Genomic DNA, 15,040 nt, shown 5'->3' on the forward strand with positions numbered 1-15,040 from the left:
GCAGGGCCTGTGGAGCTGGGCTGGACAACCAGGGTGGGCTTGCTCCTGGCTTAAGGAATGGCAGATCCTGGGACCCTGCTTTCCTGCTAAGGGGCCCCTGCTGTTCCCCTGGGGAGCCTAGTCTCCTGGCTGCCCAAGCCCAGAGCAGCCGGCTCTGGGCCCTCGGCCTCAGGCCTACTCAGAAAGCAGAGCTCCTGGCAGGGCAGGAGCCCTTCCAGGCTCGCACGCAGGCCCTGGTCAGTGTAGACCCCTGGAACCGACGTCACCCAGCGTCCCCTGTCCGCCGTTTCCGGGCCGGGGTCCTTGCTCCCGGTCGGAGCCACTGGAGGGCCAGCTGTCTCAGTGGTGCTAAGAGGCAGTGCAGCAGCCCCCACAGACTCTGGTGTTCTCCAGGGGGCCTCCACACGGGCCCCTCCTGGCCCTCTCTCGTCCCCGGTCCCCAGCCCGCAACAGCTGCTCCTCCACCCCCAGCAGGGCGAGGGTGGGTGGCGGGTCTGGGCTCTGTCCACATCCTGTGCCTGCACCGGCGCTCTCCTCCTCCCTTCCACCTGCCTCCTCCTCACGGCCCCCAGCCCCAACTCCGGAAGCTCCACTTCAGGTTTTCCCGGCTACAGCCCTGAGTGTCACCACGGGGTCCAGCCCGACCTGGGCTCCAGCTGATTAAGGATCTGCAACAGGATGTAGGGATTACGGTAAAACCTGGCTCCGGATCTACAGGGGCAGGGGGCCAAGTCCTGACTCTGGGACTCCCCTGCCCTCCCATTTATTTCTGCCTGCTTCCTCCCTCTCAGCTGCCAAGGGCCCAGGATGGCTGAGCCTCCGGGTCCTTCCTGGGGTCTTGGCTGGACTCTGACGAGTGGATGATATAGGGTACCATTAAGGGACCCAGGGCGAATCTGGCAGAAAGGCAGGATCAGGACGGGTGGGGAAGGGGAGTTATGGCTGAAATCTGCCCTGGACCCTTTAATGGGGCAGGAAGCTAAGCTGGTCTTCCTCAGGGAACGGGTATGGAGGCGGGATGTCCCGGGTCTGACTTCTGGGCAAAGGCAGAGCCAGGTGGGGAAGGAAGAGCTCTGAAGGCTTGCTGAGGCTCTCGTAGGCAGCTTAGGGCTGTCCGGCTGCTGTGGCTGCACGACTCCAGGGTGTGAGGCCACTGTGGTCAGGTGGGGCAGCCGAACCTGGACCTCCAGAGCCTGGCCTCTGGGACGCCAGGGGCCCACTGGTCTGTCTACGGGCTCCTCACTGGTCTTGCGCTAAGGGTCAGCCCACGTCCTCTTCTTCCGGGGTCCAGGTGAGTTTCTCAAATATATCCCAGGCACCTATAGGCGTGTATTTCCAGGGTCAGGGACTCAGGGAGGATGGTTTCGGGTGTCAGAGGGCTCCGAGTCTGATGGGGAAGGCACAGCAGCACTGGGGCCTTCCACACACCCCCGGAGGCACAGGAGGGAGGCCAGCTGTGAGCTCCAGGAGGGCTTCCTGGAGCCCAGGCCCTGGCTGTGCCTGGGAGGCCAGCAGGTGCAGGAGGTAAAGAGGGGTAGTAAGCAGACACACAGACATGCCACCGTCCCAGCTGGGCTCCCCGGGGCTCCGACTCCGACTGCAGGGCTGCCTGCCACACAGGTCTGCCTCTTCCCTCCTGCCCCCTCGTCAGTGAGTCATCAGCAGAGGTGCCTAGGAGGCAGGAATGATCAGAGAGGCCTGTCCTCAGTGGCACCTGCTGACTTCCTGGCTGCTCTCCCTCCCACAGGGACAGGGCTGAGCTGGGTTCCTGCTCTTCCCCAAGCACCAGGCCTGGCACAGACGGGTGGAACTGGTAGAAGGGAGGCTGGAAGAGTGAGTTCTGGGCCAGTTACCCAGGGCTCGAAGGAGCACAGCCCTGGGGCCGACACAGCTCCCCATCAACCTGCCGGCCAGCGCCTGTGCGACAGGGAAGCACCCACCTCCTTCGACCCAGGGCCCGGCTGCCCCACCCTGACCCACGCATCCTTCGGAGGTCCCAGGAGAAATTTCATTCCTCCTGGAAGCCCTCCGAGATCACCACGCTCTGTAGGGTCCCTTCCTCGTCCTCTCATGACGTCCTGCTCCATGCGGTAGCACTTCTGTAATAACTTGTTTAATTACCCTTCTGTCTCCCTAGACTGCAGGACCCGTAGGATGGGACTACTGTTTTAGCAGAGCGCCTGACCCAAATAAATATTTACTGAATGGATACAGAAAACTAAGTGCTTCTCAAGTTCATCAGGGGAAGAGCTGGGATCGGGGCGAGGGGCGGGGGGGGCGGGGGTGGCCTTGGACTTTCGTACCAAGCCAGCCCTGTGGAGCTCTAGGAGACTCTCCTCCCTTGGGTGGGACTGAGGCAGGAGCTCTTGGGTCTCTGACCCTCTTGAGCCTCAGGCTCACCTCCAAATGCCCTTCGCAGGGCTCTGCCTCGAGAACAAAAGAGGCCCCAGTTGTCCCAACATTTCTCTGGGAGAGGAACAACTGTTGCTGGCCAGGCCCTTTCAGAATAAACCCAGCAACTGTTTGTATTGTGGTGCACTTCTCTCCCTCCACCTCCTGTCTCTGTCCCAAAAAGGAGAAAAGGAAATTGAAAAAAGATGGGGGGGAAAAAATCCCATCCCAAGCCCTACCACCTCCCTACACCCCCTAACAAGTCTGTCTGAAAACGTTATTAACACAAAGAGGGCACAGGGACAGCCACCTGCCATTGCAAACAACTGGGACAGCCGCAGCAGAGGGTGAGGCTGTGAGATCAGGGCCCAAAAAAAGGAGAAGGGAGTGAAGGCTGAGGGGGGGAGAGATCAAAGCGAAGGGAGAGGCTGTGGAGGGCAGCGGGGGATCTGGGAGACCTGGCCCTGCTAAGGTCCTCGAGGGAGGGAGAGGTCAGAGGCCTGCAGAGATGCAGGAAACCGAGGGCCCAGCAAGGCTCCCAGGGCCAGGCTGCACCGGGCAGGCAGGAGGTGTCCGTGGGGGCAGTGGCTGCAACAGTGGGGGGTGGTGGGAAGAGGGAAGGAGAAGTTGACTGGGGAAGAGGGAGAGAGGTCTATTAAAAACCTCTCAGTGCATAACACAAAATGTCAGGGTTTATAGCTTCATTCTTGGCATTGCCGGGACTCTGAGAACCCTGCACAGAAATGTCACCGCTTGTCATGTTTAATCACCTGCTGTTTGTTAACACCTTCCCTGCAAGGAGCCTGTCTCAATCTGCCCCTGGGCCCCCAAGGGACCCAGAAACAGAAAACATCCCCGTCTCCTTCTCTGGGCTCTTGGCCCTGCCTTGGGGCCTCCAGGGAAGAGCCCCATTCGCCTCCCAGGAGCCCCCAAATGACCCTTCCTATCAGGCAGGCCAGGGAAAGGGGCTCATGGGGTCCAAGCAAGGGGCCATGCCCTCTGGCCGGGGCCAGGGCGCTCCCAGCTGCCTACTTATCTCCTGCTCCTTCCACCTGCCTTTCTAGGGCTGTCTGTCTGTCTGTCTGTCTGCTCTGTCTAAACCACCCTCGCTCCCTTACCCTGGGGGTGAGAGAAGATGAACAGAGGCGAGCCTGCTCAGATCCCTGCAGTCTAGAGTTTACCAGTCTGTCTGCTTGAACAGCAACTGCCACATAACATGGAACATTCACAGCCACTGTCCTTGTAGTTACAACCCAGGATCACACCATCTGCGGTCCCGGCTTGGCTCACTCTCGGAGCATGCTTTCCTGAGTTGTTTAGACTAGGAATTCTCAGTCCTACTGCCCCATAATTCCTTCCTCTGGGGTGGGGGTAGGTGTGTGGTGGGAGGGTGGAAGGAGGCCACTCGAGTGGCCCCAGTCCTCCCAAGAACACCTGACGGCTCCCTACCTCTCAAAGCAGCGTGGTCAACGCCAAGAAAGGAGCTGGCTGGGTCCTCTCTAGGATTACACCTGCCGCACTCAGTACGGTCCCCAGGCTCAAACCCCACGCAGGCACAGCTGTCTGTAAAGCAGCAAGTTTATCCTGTATAGTTTCCAAGGAGGACCCATTACTTCTCGAAGCAATGAGGGCCAATGGCGACATACATCCCCAGGCCGAGCTGCAAGGGTCTCCCGGTGAACCAGGGGCCACGGCCCGATCTTCCCCTCCAGCAAAGACTATGCTTACACAGAAACACGTCCGACAGTCGCACATCTGCCAACCTGTCTCCTAGGAGAATGCCCATTCATTTCGACTCTCTTCCTGAAGGGCCCTGTGTCCAGTCTGCTCATTTCCATTTCACCAAAGAGACAAATCAGAATGTTTTCCAAGTGCCCTTCAACCCATCCCTGCAAACAGATGGGAAGACCCCTTTCTTAGGAGATGGGCAAGAATGAATGCCTCCTGGGGAGGCTTCCTCCAAAAAGCTCAAAATACAACTGTAATAATGAGCGCATTTTATTTTGCAGGGAAGGCCCCGGGATGTGTCCACGTGTTACAGGTGGGATACAGGTGGGGCCCGGAGACGTCTGGGGCTGTGGGGTCAGGCAGCACAGTAAACATCCAGGACTGGGCTGCCATTGGAATGGTTCTCCAGAGAGTCCCTCTTCTCCGTGGGAGGCAGTCCTGCTCCTTGCGTATGGGAACACACCCGTCAGCGTCTCTGGGCCTCCTGTCTCCCCGCCTGTTAAACAGGGCAACTCCCTGTGTTCCTCCCAGGGAACCGACAGGAGAAATGGGACCCTAAATGTGGCGTGCTCTGAATGTCTCAGAAGGAAGGTACTCGATAAACTCACGGGTGCTCTGATCATGCTGCCCGTTGAGCCGCATCCTCACCATGGGAGCAAGGGCTCAGTGCTGAAGGGGTGGGGCGTGGAGGGGGGTGCACAGGTTCAAGTCCTTTCCTCTGTCCAGCAGTGGTTTCCCCGCCGTGCCTGGGGAGGGGTGCGTCACGCCCAGCCGGGTTCCGCGCACCCAGCTGAACGCAGCAGCCCACGGAGCTGGGCGTTTGAGGTGAAGCCAGCTGTCAGTCACCCATCCTGGACAGAGACTATTCTAGTTCACGAGGTGTGTGGGCTCTCCCAGACCCCAAGGGAGGGGCCATGTCAATCAGTCCATCCACCTGCCTCCAGAACTGAGGCGTTCACAGGACGTGGATCTCTCCAGTCCTGGGCGGACTGGGGCAGCTGGTCACCATGCTGGTGACTACACGGTGTGACCGATGGAAAGTGCTTCTGAAACTGTTTCCTCGGGCGTCAAGAGACGTGCTCTACCTCCTGGGCGGCCAGGCCATCCAGGACCTTCTCATGCCTGGGGGCATCTCATGCTTGAGCCTCTCCTACCTGGGGGGTCTTGAAAAGCTGGTCCCCGTCTCTGACAGGGACCTTGAGCACACATGGAACACGTCCTCTCAACTCAGCAGGCCACAGTGGAGCCCCCGAGGAGCCAGGGAGCGGGGCCTGGCCTGAGGCTTAGGGGAGCCACTGGTCTAGACCTGTTTTGCCCAAGCCACCTGGATTTATCAGATGAGCATGGCCTCCCGGCCAGGCCCCCTGGTATAACCCTTCCATTAATTTACTATTCGATGGGAAATTACTCCTCACCCAGGAATATAAGTTTTCATCTTATTTTAAGTTAGATTCTTAAAGCAATTAACAAGGCATCTGGCGATGACTTCACCGCTGTGGCCGGGCCCTGGAGTGGAGAAGGGCTGCCCTGAAGCTGCACAGACCCCTGGCTCCAGGCCCCTGCGGGGAGTTCAGGGGGAGCCGGGAGCCCCTAGACACCTGTCCTGGGTCCTGGGAGGGAAGTGGGGGGCACGCCGTAATCTCGGATATTTGCCGTTGGTGGAAAAACGCCTTTCCAGCACCACCTGCCCCGTGAACCTACTGGTGACAGTTGCTGAAAAGCCCCAGCAGCTGGTGCCGCGGGAGCATTTTCTATTTTTAATTGTTTGATCGGAATATTAACTCATCTAGGTCCGTTCCCAAGACACGCTTCCCAGCCAGAGGGTTTCCCCCATTTCCCAGACCTTCCTCTCTCTCTCCCTCTCTAGTCAGAAATCAACTTTGAAATTTAATAATTGGAGACACAGACCTTGGTGGGTTTGCAAAGGATCAGAGCACTGGCAGCAGGAAGGGGAGGGGGGCAGGAAGTAGGGGCTCCTCACCCAGAGGTGCCCCAAAACGGACCTCTGCTCTTCTCTCTGAGCCACTGACCCGAGGCTCCTGGGCAGCAGAGGCTGGCTCACACTTGCTTAGTACCGCCAACTCCTGCCAGAGCCCTGCTCTGCCTGGCCGAGGAAGACTCAGTCTCTCCCTCTCCCCTCTCGGTCAACCCCACTGACCGTCGCTCGCTTGCCCATCTTGAGGGCCACGCCGAGGGGCTGCGGACACTCAGGAGGTCCCTAGGGAAGGAGGCACGTGCCCCTGGGCTCAGACGGGGTTGGCAAGAGGCTGACTTTCCTTTCCGCTTCCATCTCCGAAGGGAAGGGAGGGCAGCGTCTCTACGGAGCCCACGGGAGAACCTGGCGGAAACTCCTCTGTGAGTGCAACACCGAGGGCTCGAGGCCCAGACCCCAGCAGGAAAGCCGCACGCCCCAGCCCGAGCCAAGTGTCACTCTAGCTTGAGACAGACCACGCTGCCGGGAAGAGCCCGCCAGGCACAGACCCAAACCCTCCAGCCCCCTCGGCCCTTCCTAGGAGGTCCCCCCAACAGCCCAGGGGCTACCTGGTCTCCTTTCCCTACGCGCCCTTGGCCCCCCTGCTGTGCGCTTCCTTCTCAAGGTCACAGGGCTGTCCACGCCAGGAGTATTTACTCACCAGACCGGCCCTGTTAGCGGCACTCACCACAAATATGCTTTCTGATAAAGTTGGCAGAAAAAAAGTTCTAGAGCTCAAAACAATGTCAGAAATCATCCCCCGCCCCCACCACATGAGGGTGAGTGAGGTGAGGCCTGCGACCGGACCAGACGGCACGACCAGCCGGGAAGAGTCCTGGGGGAGGCTTTTGTCAACTCTCACGGCTCTCCTTCCTGTTTTACTTCCCAACATACAGCCTGTTGCCAGGGCACCGAGGGCTGGGGATGGTTCGAAGCTAGTACTGGGTCTTGGCCCCCAAAGGGTGCGGCCCAGGAGCAGGGGCACGCGGAGCGGTGCTCTGCTCCCTCCGGCCAGGAGCCCGCTTGGTGGCCTCTGGAGGACAAGGCCGGCGGCCTCTTACCTCTGCTTCTCCCCGGCCGTCTCACCTCACTGAGCCCCCTTCCCACCCACCCGCCCTCCCTCAGTGCACATGGGCTTTAATGTTTTTATTACCTGTTTGACTCGCTGCCTTATTGCTTCTCCCCTTAATGGGGCCGTAACCGTGGAAACGAGGAATAAACGGCCACCAGAAAATGAGATGATTAAACAGGTCACCCTGGCAAAACAAACTCCGCCGAGGAACCTCTGGGGGTGGGGGGAGGGGAAGCCCTCCCCCCGCCCCTCCCCGGCCAGAAGGCTTGGACCAGACCCTTGGACGAGGATGGGGAAGCTCTATCCCTAGAACTGGGGCAGATACGCCGGGGCGCCCCCTGCTGGGTGGTGTGGCACCTGGCCAGTCCCTCCCCAAGGCAGCCCACCTGGCTTGCTGCGGCCTGGAGCTCCTGGCCTAAGGGGGTGGCAGGGAGGCAGGCCCTGGTCTACAGCGAGGGGACGATCTGAGCCAGGGAGAAGATGTACTTCTGGTTGACGGTGACGTGGTAGAGCCCCCACATACTGCATCTCCTCAGCATGTTCCCTCCCAGGGGTCCCGAGTTCATGGAGAAAGCCCTAGAAGAAAAGGCCAATGCAGGCCAAAGCTCAAGTCCAGAAGGTTTCCTTTGGGAACCCCTGGTCTTTGAAGACAAAAAAATGTGTCCATCCCCCTCCTCCACCCTGCTCCTGCAGGCAGTGCCCTGGCCTGAGGCCAGAAGGCGACAGGGAGGGTCCTCTTGGCTTTCAGAAGAGTCTCAGCGGCCCAGAGCCTACGGCACCAGCACCGGCCGAGACTGTGAGGCCAGAAGCCAGGGGGAACCCAGAGGCAGTCTGTGGGAAGCTCTAAGAACCACAGCCGGCTCAGGAGGAGCCCAAACGCCATGACGGGGGGCAGAAGTCCCAGGTCTCTTTCTGGCACTGGGTCCACCTCGTTGCAGGGGTCCCGGGACTGGGAACAGGACTCAGAGGACAGACATGCTGCCATGATGTCTGCTTGGGGGCAGATGGAGACGGGCAGGGGAGGAAGCACAGGAGAGTCCCAGACCACCCACTGGCTACTGCCCTCTTATCTCCCACAGGGTAGCAGGCTGCGTGTGCCGAGATCCTCCCGGGCCCAAGCCAAGGTCAGCTAGTAGCTAATGGCAGGCCCCCATCTAGCCACGCAATGCCCATCTTTATCCTGTGCCCCCTTTATGTCACCTCCTAATCCCAGCCCCACTCCTTCCTGTAAACCAGGCTGTAGAAAGCTCTCAAGGAACTAAAACGCAGGTTCCCAAGGGAATCGGCCAACGTTTCCTGCCTGCCTCCTGCTGCCCCCACTAAGCCGGGAGGCACTTGGCGAAGAGGCACATCAATCAATCAATTCCACCAGCCCTAACGGGGGGAAGGCGCGAGACCAGCCCTGTACCAAGCGCTGGGAGACGTCAACACAGAGCTAAATCTAATGGTTGCCATTAGGAGCAGGAGTAGCAGAAGAAAGTGGGTTCCTGGCCTTGACCTCCTGGGGACCAGGGTACGGAAGTCTGAGCGCCACCTGGACACACTACTGCCAAGGGCGTGACCAGATCCACGGACACGCAGGCCTCCCGCCAGCCTCTTGGTTCTTATCTCTTTCCAGGACCAAGTGGGTATGAGGCCCGCAAGGAGGAGGGGGCAAGGGAGGCAGGAGGGCCTGCTTTAGGGAGCTGGGTGGCCTGGACGGAAAGGGCAGAAGGCTGTGGCTGCACAATGGAAGCAGGAGTTCTGTCGGGGGCGGTGGTGAGGAGTACAAGGCAAGACAGAGAAAGGCCGTGTGGAAGCCTAGAAGGTGTGGGGGGTGCAGGGAACATCCATCTGCATCTGTCCCAATACCTCCCATCCTTTGTCAAGTTCGAAGGCCACCCTTTCACAGAGCTCCCTGCGCTCTCCACTCTGTGCTCCTTTGCCCCGTGTGACAGATGAACACACCTGTCCCCCTCCAGCAGGCAGGTCCTGGAAACCAGGGAGGGACCAGGCGGCCTTCAATTGTGCAGCAACTATAGCGGGCACTCTCCCAAACGCTTACCGAATCTCCGACCTCATCACCCACGTGGGGTCTCTTTCCAGACTACGTCCTGATGAATGTGGGGTGTGAGGATGCTATGCTGTGGTCAGGCAGCCAGAGAGGTGAGTGCTGGACCACCAAGCTGCCACCTGTCACCACGAGTCCCAGTGAAGGAGGCCTTCCTCTGCACCCTGGGACCACCAGCCCTTCTTCTGCTCCCCTGCTCCTTCTTCCCCCTGCCTTATCCTGGCCCAGCTACCCTGGAACAGCTACTGCTTGCCTTGGGGACCCACAGGCTGGAATGACTACAGAGCAACTTCCACTCCCCAGCCCCCAAAGATGAAGACGAAGACAAGGAAAAGGAGGAGGAGAGAGACAAGGAGATGTGGCAGCAGCCAGGGTGGTCAAGGTTTAAAAACCAGCTCAGAAAGGGCAGTGGTAAAGGACACGCCTTGGGGCCCGGGGGTGGAGAAACGACCTGGTCCCTCTGAGAACGGTGGGCCGGCCAGAGGAGGCTGATGGCAGCGGGCCAGGCAGGCGCACCACTGACCCGGCGGGGTCCCGGCAGAGGAGTGGGCGCCCAGAGGCTTCCCGGGCCGCACCCAATCCCCAGCCCAGGGACTTGAGCCAGGGGCAGCAGCTTTAATGAGGGGATGCTGCTGCGTGGCTCAGCCCTCCAAAGGTGCCTCCATTTATTTTATTTTTCCATCATAAAAACCCAAGCTGCGACTCAGCCAGATTCCCTGGCCGTGGGGGATGGGGGAACGTCAGGGCAATGGGGAGGACGCACGGAGGTCTGACTAACTGACCCCGGTGCCCTTCTTGGGGAGAAGAGTTAATGGGTTCTCCTGGCTGGTCCCTACAGGAAAAAAGGGCCTGGGGTGAGTCCCCTCCAGGGATCCTTCCAGATCGGCCCTTGCTGCCTCTGCCTCCTGTTACAGGAGAACGGCTACGCCAGGACTTTCATCCTGAGATCTGCTCTGATGTCTGATAGCTCGGACCAGGGCTGGGTCAAGGGCCACTTCACGGTCCAGAGGCCGTCCAGAGGTCCAGAGTTCTCAAACGCCTGCTTCCAAAGACAAGGCCCAAATGATGTGCTTCTCGCCTCGTCCATTCAACCCTGCCCCCCAAGACCGAACCTCCCCGGTAAAATCAAGTTGGGAGTTGGAAAGCCAGAGACTTAAAGGTCATCTGATGCTCAAGTCCCTGCAAACGTCACAGCCAGCCTCTGTTTGAATGGTACCAGGAAACTCGCTACTTCCCAGACAGCCCATTCTGTCCTTGGCTCTGACGGCTCCTTCCTGCCAAGATGGCACCGGAGTACCCACCCCCTGCAGCAGACTGGCAAAACCGGTGCCCAACCTGACTGCAGGGACTGGCCCCAGCTTAGACTGGTCGAGTGGGTGTATCTGGCCAAGTAAAGGCTTGAGGAAGGAAAATCGAGGGCAACCTGCTTGGGCTTCCTCCACAGCTGAGGGCCAGGGCCAGGATGCAACGGTGGTGGGTGGGTCGCACGTGTGTGTGTGTGTGTGGGGGGGGGTCGGTACACAATACCAGGGTGCCCCGGCCTGGAGTTCCGGCAGACCTTATCCCAGGGAAAAAGAAGCAGGTCTGGCTCAGCGAGCAACCCCGATTCCTCCCACTGACTCACGGCGACAACATGGCTGCAGCCACGGTGCCAAGTGGACAGTGCCAGCCCTCTCCGGCCCTCTGTGTAGTCCGTGGCCATCCCCTTGAACTCCCTCTCTTGCCTATCTGGCCCTCCACCTGGGAGAGCCCACCCTGGATCTTGACGGACAGCTCTAGCCCTGGACGGCCCCTCTTCTTCTCATGCTCCCCCTGAGGAAAGCGGGGCAGTGACAACCAGATCCCGGTGGGGGGGGGGGGGGGGACAAGGGCAAGGTCCTTCTCAAAGCTCAGCTGCTGCTTCACAGCCATTTCGCCTCTGCCTCCAGTCTTGTTGGGGCCTAGCAATCGGCCTAGTGGGGCCTAATCCTGGGGAGTTTCCCAACTGCAGGATGGATTTACCTGTGTCTGAAAGCTCCCTCCCCCGCCCCTCCCCTGCCCGGCTCCCTCCCCCAGGGAAATCACTCTAAAAGGGCCTAATGGAACTATGTCCTCCTCTCTTCCTCTCTCTCCTCCCTCCCTCCTCTCTTTCCCTTTCCTTTTTTTTTATTAGCATTTGTGGAATTTATTCCCAAACTCTCCTAATCTTCCGTACACAACCATTTGATTTGCATAACCCAACCCCCTCTCATAAAAACTGGCTGCTAGTTTAATTAAAAAATGTAAATTTGCTGTCATCTCGGGGCCTGGTGAATTAGGACGACATCGGCATTTTTTATTGCTAAAGACGTCCAGATTGATCCAGCCCTTGGCTGAACTATGGTGGGGGAATAGGGGTCCACATGGTCCCCGAGGATCTTGAGGTCCTGCTGTCCCCTCCTGAGAAGCCTTGGCTCTCCCATCACTGAATGACTTATGGCCAGAGTGCTTCAGGACCTGGACCTGTCCCAGGCTGGAGATGATGCTAACCCATGACCCAATGCTTATAGGATCCCTGGTGCCAGCGACTCTTTGGGGCCTGTGCCTTGTACTGTGCCAGAGAAGCCCTTGGTGGAAGCTGTCCGTGGTCCGCCCTCCACTCTCCCCAAGAAGGAGCCCCTCACAGCACCAGCAATGAGCCCTGGCCAGCGACAAGGCCTCTGGCTACGGCTGTGTCCAGGAGAACATTCCAGATGTCGATGGAAGACCAGCACGGAGCCAGCCCAGAGATGGTCTCAGAGGGGATCTCAGAGTTCCCACCTGCTTCCCTTTTTTTGTGAACAGGGGAAAAAGCGCTTTTCTTCTGAAGTTCTGAAATTAAGTGAAACTTCCAAGTTCAAAGAAAAGGCGGAGGGGTATCACCAGATTGCTCCTCCAGGAAACAGTCAGAACTCTGACACCCTGACCTCCCCTCACTGAGTGGCTAGAGGGCAGGCCCGGGTCCCGCTCGAAGAGCCTCGCTCCAGCTGCAGGAGGGACCAGTCCACCTAAGTGGCTCTTCTAGCTTCTAGGACAAGTTTCCAGAGGCTGTCCCTGGAATGCGGGGAGAAGGGAGTCTCCCTAAAGCCCAGGAGAGGTGCTACAAGAGGTTCTGCCACCCACAGGCCCAGGAGGCTCTCTCTCCAGTCGGGGACACCCTCCAGAGGCACTTTGGAGCCCTGTGCCCCTAGCAGACTGGAAGGGACTGGTCGGTGTAGGGCAGGAGGATGGACGCCAGCTCCAGTTGGCACCCAGGTTAGCAGGAGGAAGACGAGGAAGGCCCGCCTTCCAGCTGAGTAATGCCTGGGTCCACTGTGCCCGCCCACAAGCAGAGGCTCCTATGCCCCAGGTAGGGGGTGGTGCCAACCGAGGCCCATCTGTTAAGGTCTGCTTCTGGGCTGGGTTGGGTGGGGGCCCTCTTTCTGAAGAAAGGGGGTGGGGCCTGGGAGAAGGAGGCACTGATTAAGGTGGGGGTGGAGGCCAGGGAGGGGCAGGGGGACAGAAGTGGCCTTCGACACCTTCACCACTTTGCCCAGCAGGGGGTGTCACCCCCTTCCTGGGCACCGGAGGTCCCAAGGACCTCCACATCTGATTACCAGAGATCACACCTGGCTGGATGCAATCACAAGCTCTGAGCCACCCTCTCCCCACAAACACACACCCACTTCCCCGAAGTCGGTCACCATGTCACTGGCCCTGCCCACCCCCCTGCTGCCTCCTGCCCTCTCTGCCCACTCCCCTTTGACCTCAGGAGGTCAAATGTCAGCTCATGGGTCCCAAGGGGCAATGCCATGAACTTGGGCCCATTACAAATAACAAGCCTAACAGCCCCCTATTCTTCTATAAATCAAACACAAGGGTTCAGAGATCAGCCTCAACGAATTTTCAACCTGTTTACTACTGAGTTCTTTCAAAAACATTTAGAAAGAAGACAGTGGCTTTTGTCAGGCTGGGATCTGAGGGTCCTGGTCACAATGTGGTTTCAACAGACCTGGCTAACTGAAAGCCTGAGGAGCTTATGGTAAACCTCACTCTGGGCTCGGGTTGGAACCCCAGATGAAAAGAGAAGCAAAATATTGAAAAACTTAGATTAAAACCGATAAAAGCTCCAAAATATCAGGATAAACTGCCCCAGGCCAGCATCATGCTATCGGGAACCCGAGCCTAAGGCGCCATACTAGGCCCTCTAAAACCCAGAATCCAAATTTAGTAGTTTGTCTGGTGTCCCCCTGGGGGAGGGGAGCGAAAAGGGGGGATGAGAGAGCGTCCTGGGCCCCTCACTTTGAACTGATAACAGCCGCCGCATCCCACGGATTCTCAGGTGAAAAATACTCATTAGCCATAATAAGCAGCTTGATCATCCGACACAGCCTTGTCCCAAATAAATTAAATTCCTTTACCTTGAGACAGTCGCCCCGAAACCAGACTAACCACCTTTCCCAACAGGACGCTGCTTTCAAAAACTAAACCACCCCCCCCCCCACTGAAAAAATAAAAACACACACCCCACAGCCTGACACACAGAGATCTTTGCAGTGAAAAAGAAACACCCACAAACACACACACACACACACACACACACACACACACACACACACACACACCACGGAGCCACTCAAAAAACACGGAGAACAAAAACCCCCACAGAAAACCCCTAAATCCTCTCTCTGGGTGCCCCCCAGCTCCCTCTCCCCTCGGTTCTTTCATAATGACAAGCATCAAATTAGTCACAGTCACTAAGCAAGTAACAAATAATAACAATAATATCATCAGAAGCCTCGCAATCCAGAAACCAGGGCGAGAAGCGCAGCGGGCGCCGGACCCTCTCCAGGCCGGCCCCCACCCCCTGCTCAGCTGCTACCTCATTGGGCTAAAAATAATAACTTCCGTAAAAGAACCGAAAGAAAAGCGAAAGAGCCTCCCCTGGTTCCCACCGCCGGTACCTGTACCGAGATCCATTCTCCTCTCCTTGGTCCCAAACTCTTCGAGGAACGCCAAAAACACAAGAGGAAAGAAAAAACATCTGTTTAGTCTCTCGCGGTGCCCCCCGCCGCCCCCCTCCCGCCCCCCTCCGCTCGCCGCACCCCCCAGCGAGGGCCGGACCAGTCCCGGGGACCCGGCGAGCACTGACAGGGGGGCCCGGGAGGGAGAGCGAAAGTTTCTCCCTCCCTCCCCGCTCGCTCTCACGCTCCGGCATTGCACACTCCGAGCGGCTCCGCTCTGCTCTCGAGTTTATTAAACTAAAAGAGAAACTATTTATAGACGCGGCCCGGGTCGGGGGGCCCGGGCGGCCCTCGAGGCCGAGGGGCGATCCCGCCCGCGCTCGGCCCCGCCCGCGCCCGCGCCCGCGCCCCCCGCCCGCGCCGGGGTCGAGCCCCGCGGCGGCGCCCCCTGCCCTCCCCCCGCCCCACTCCCGTACTCACCATAGTCGGAGAGTCGAAAGCCGAATTCACTTAAATAATCAACTTTCATAATACTTAATTAATGCCTAATTGCAACTGATTACTCCCCGAATAACAAGTTGTTTTAAAGCCCTGATGTCATTGCTCCTGACGGTAACACTCAGGGTAACAGTTTGGCAGGAGGGAGCGGGCGGGCGGGAGCGGCCGGGGGCGCTGCCAGGCGCCGAGGTGATTGGCAGGGCGGCCGCGGCGCCGCCTCCTCCGGGCCGGGCCGCGCCGCCCCGGCAGGTGAAAGAGCAGAGCTCTGCCCGCCCGCGCGCGCCCGCCCGCCCGCCGCGGTGCCGGAGTGAATGGGCGCGCGCTCGCCCTCCGCGCCGCGCCGCACGCACGCGCCCGCCCCAATCCCGCACGCGCGCCCCCGCCTCTCC

The 15,040-nt window shown here is 59.0% G+C and overlaps 1 protein-coding gene across 1 annotated transcript in view; it reads right to left on the reverse strand.

Annotated features, from left to right (window-relative positions):
- The window catches only part of CASZ1 (castor zinc finger 1), a 53,043-nt gene extending 38,273 nt beyond the window's left edge, over positions 1-14,770 (reverse strand). Inside the window, exons 1-2 of the mRNA XM_042951124.1 lie at positions 14,634-14,770; positions 14,154-14,192 (exon numbers count right to left, since the gene is read on the reverse strand). Coding sequence (XP_042807058.1) covers positions 14,154-14,192; positions 14,634-14,682 — 88 coding nt within the window. The 5' untranslated portion in view covers positions 14,683-14,770. The remainder of the gene's footprint in view (positions 1-14,153; positions 14,193-14,633) is intronic.
- Positions 14,771-15,040: the final 270 nt, after the last annotated feature.

The sequence above is a fragment of the Panthera leo genome, chromosome C1 (assembly GCF_018350215.1).
Source record: "Panthera leo isolate Ple1 chromosome C1, P.leo_Ple1_pat1.1, whole genome shotgun sequence".
Classification (NCBI taxonomy): domain Eukaryota; kingdom Metazoa; phylum Chordata; class Mammalia; order Carnivora; family Felidae; genus Panthera; species Panthera leo.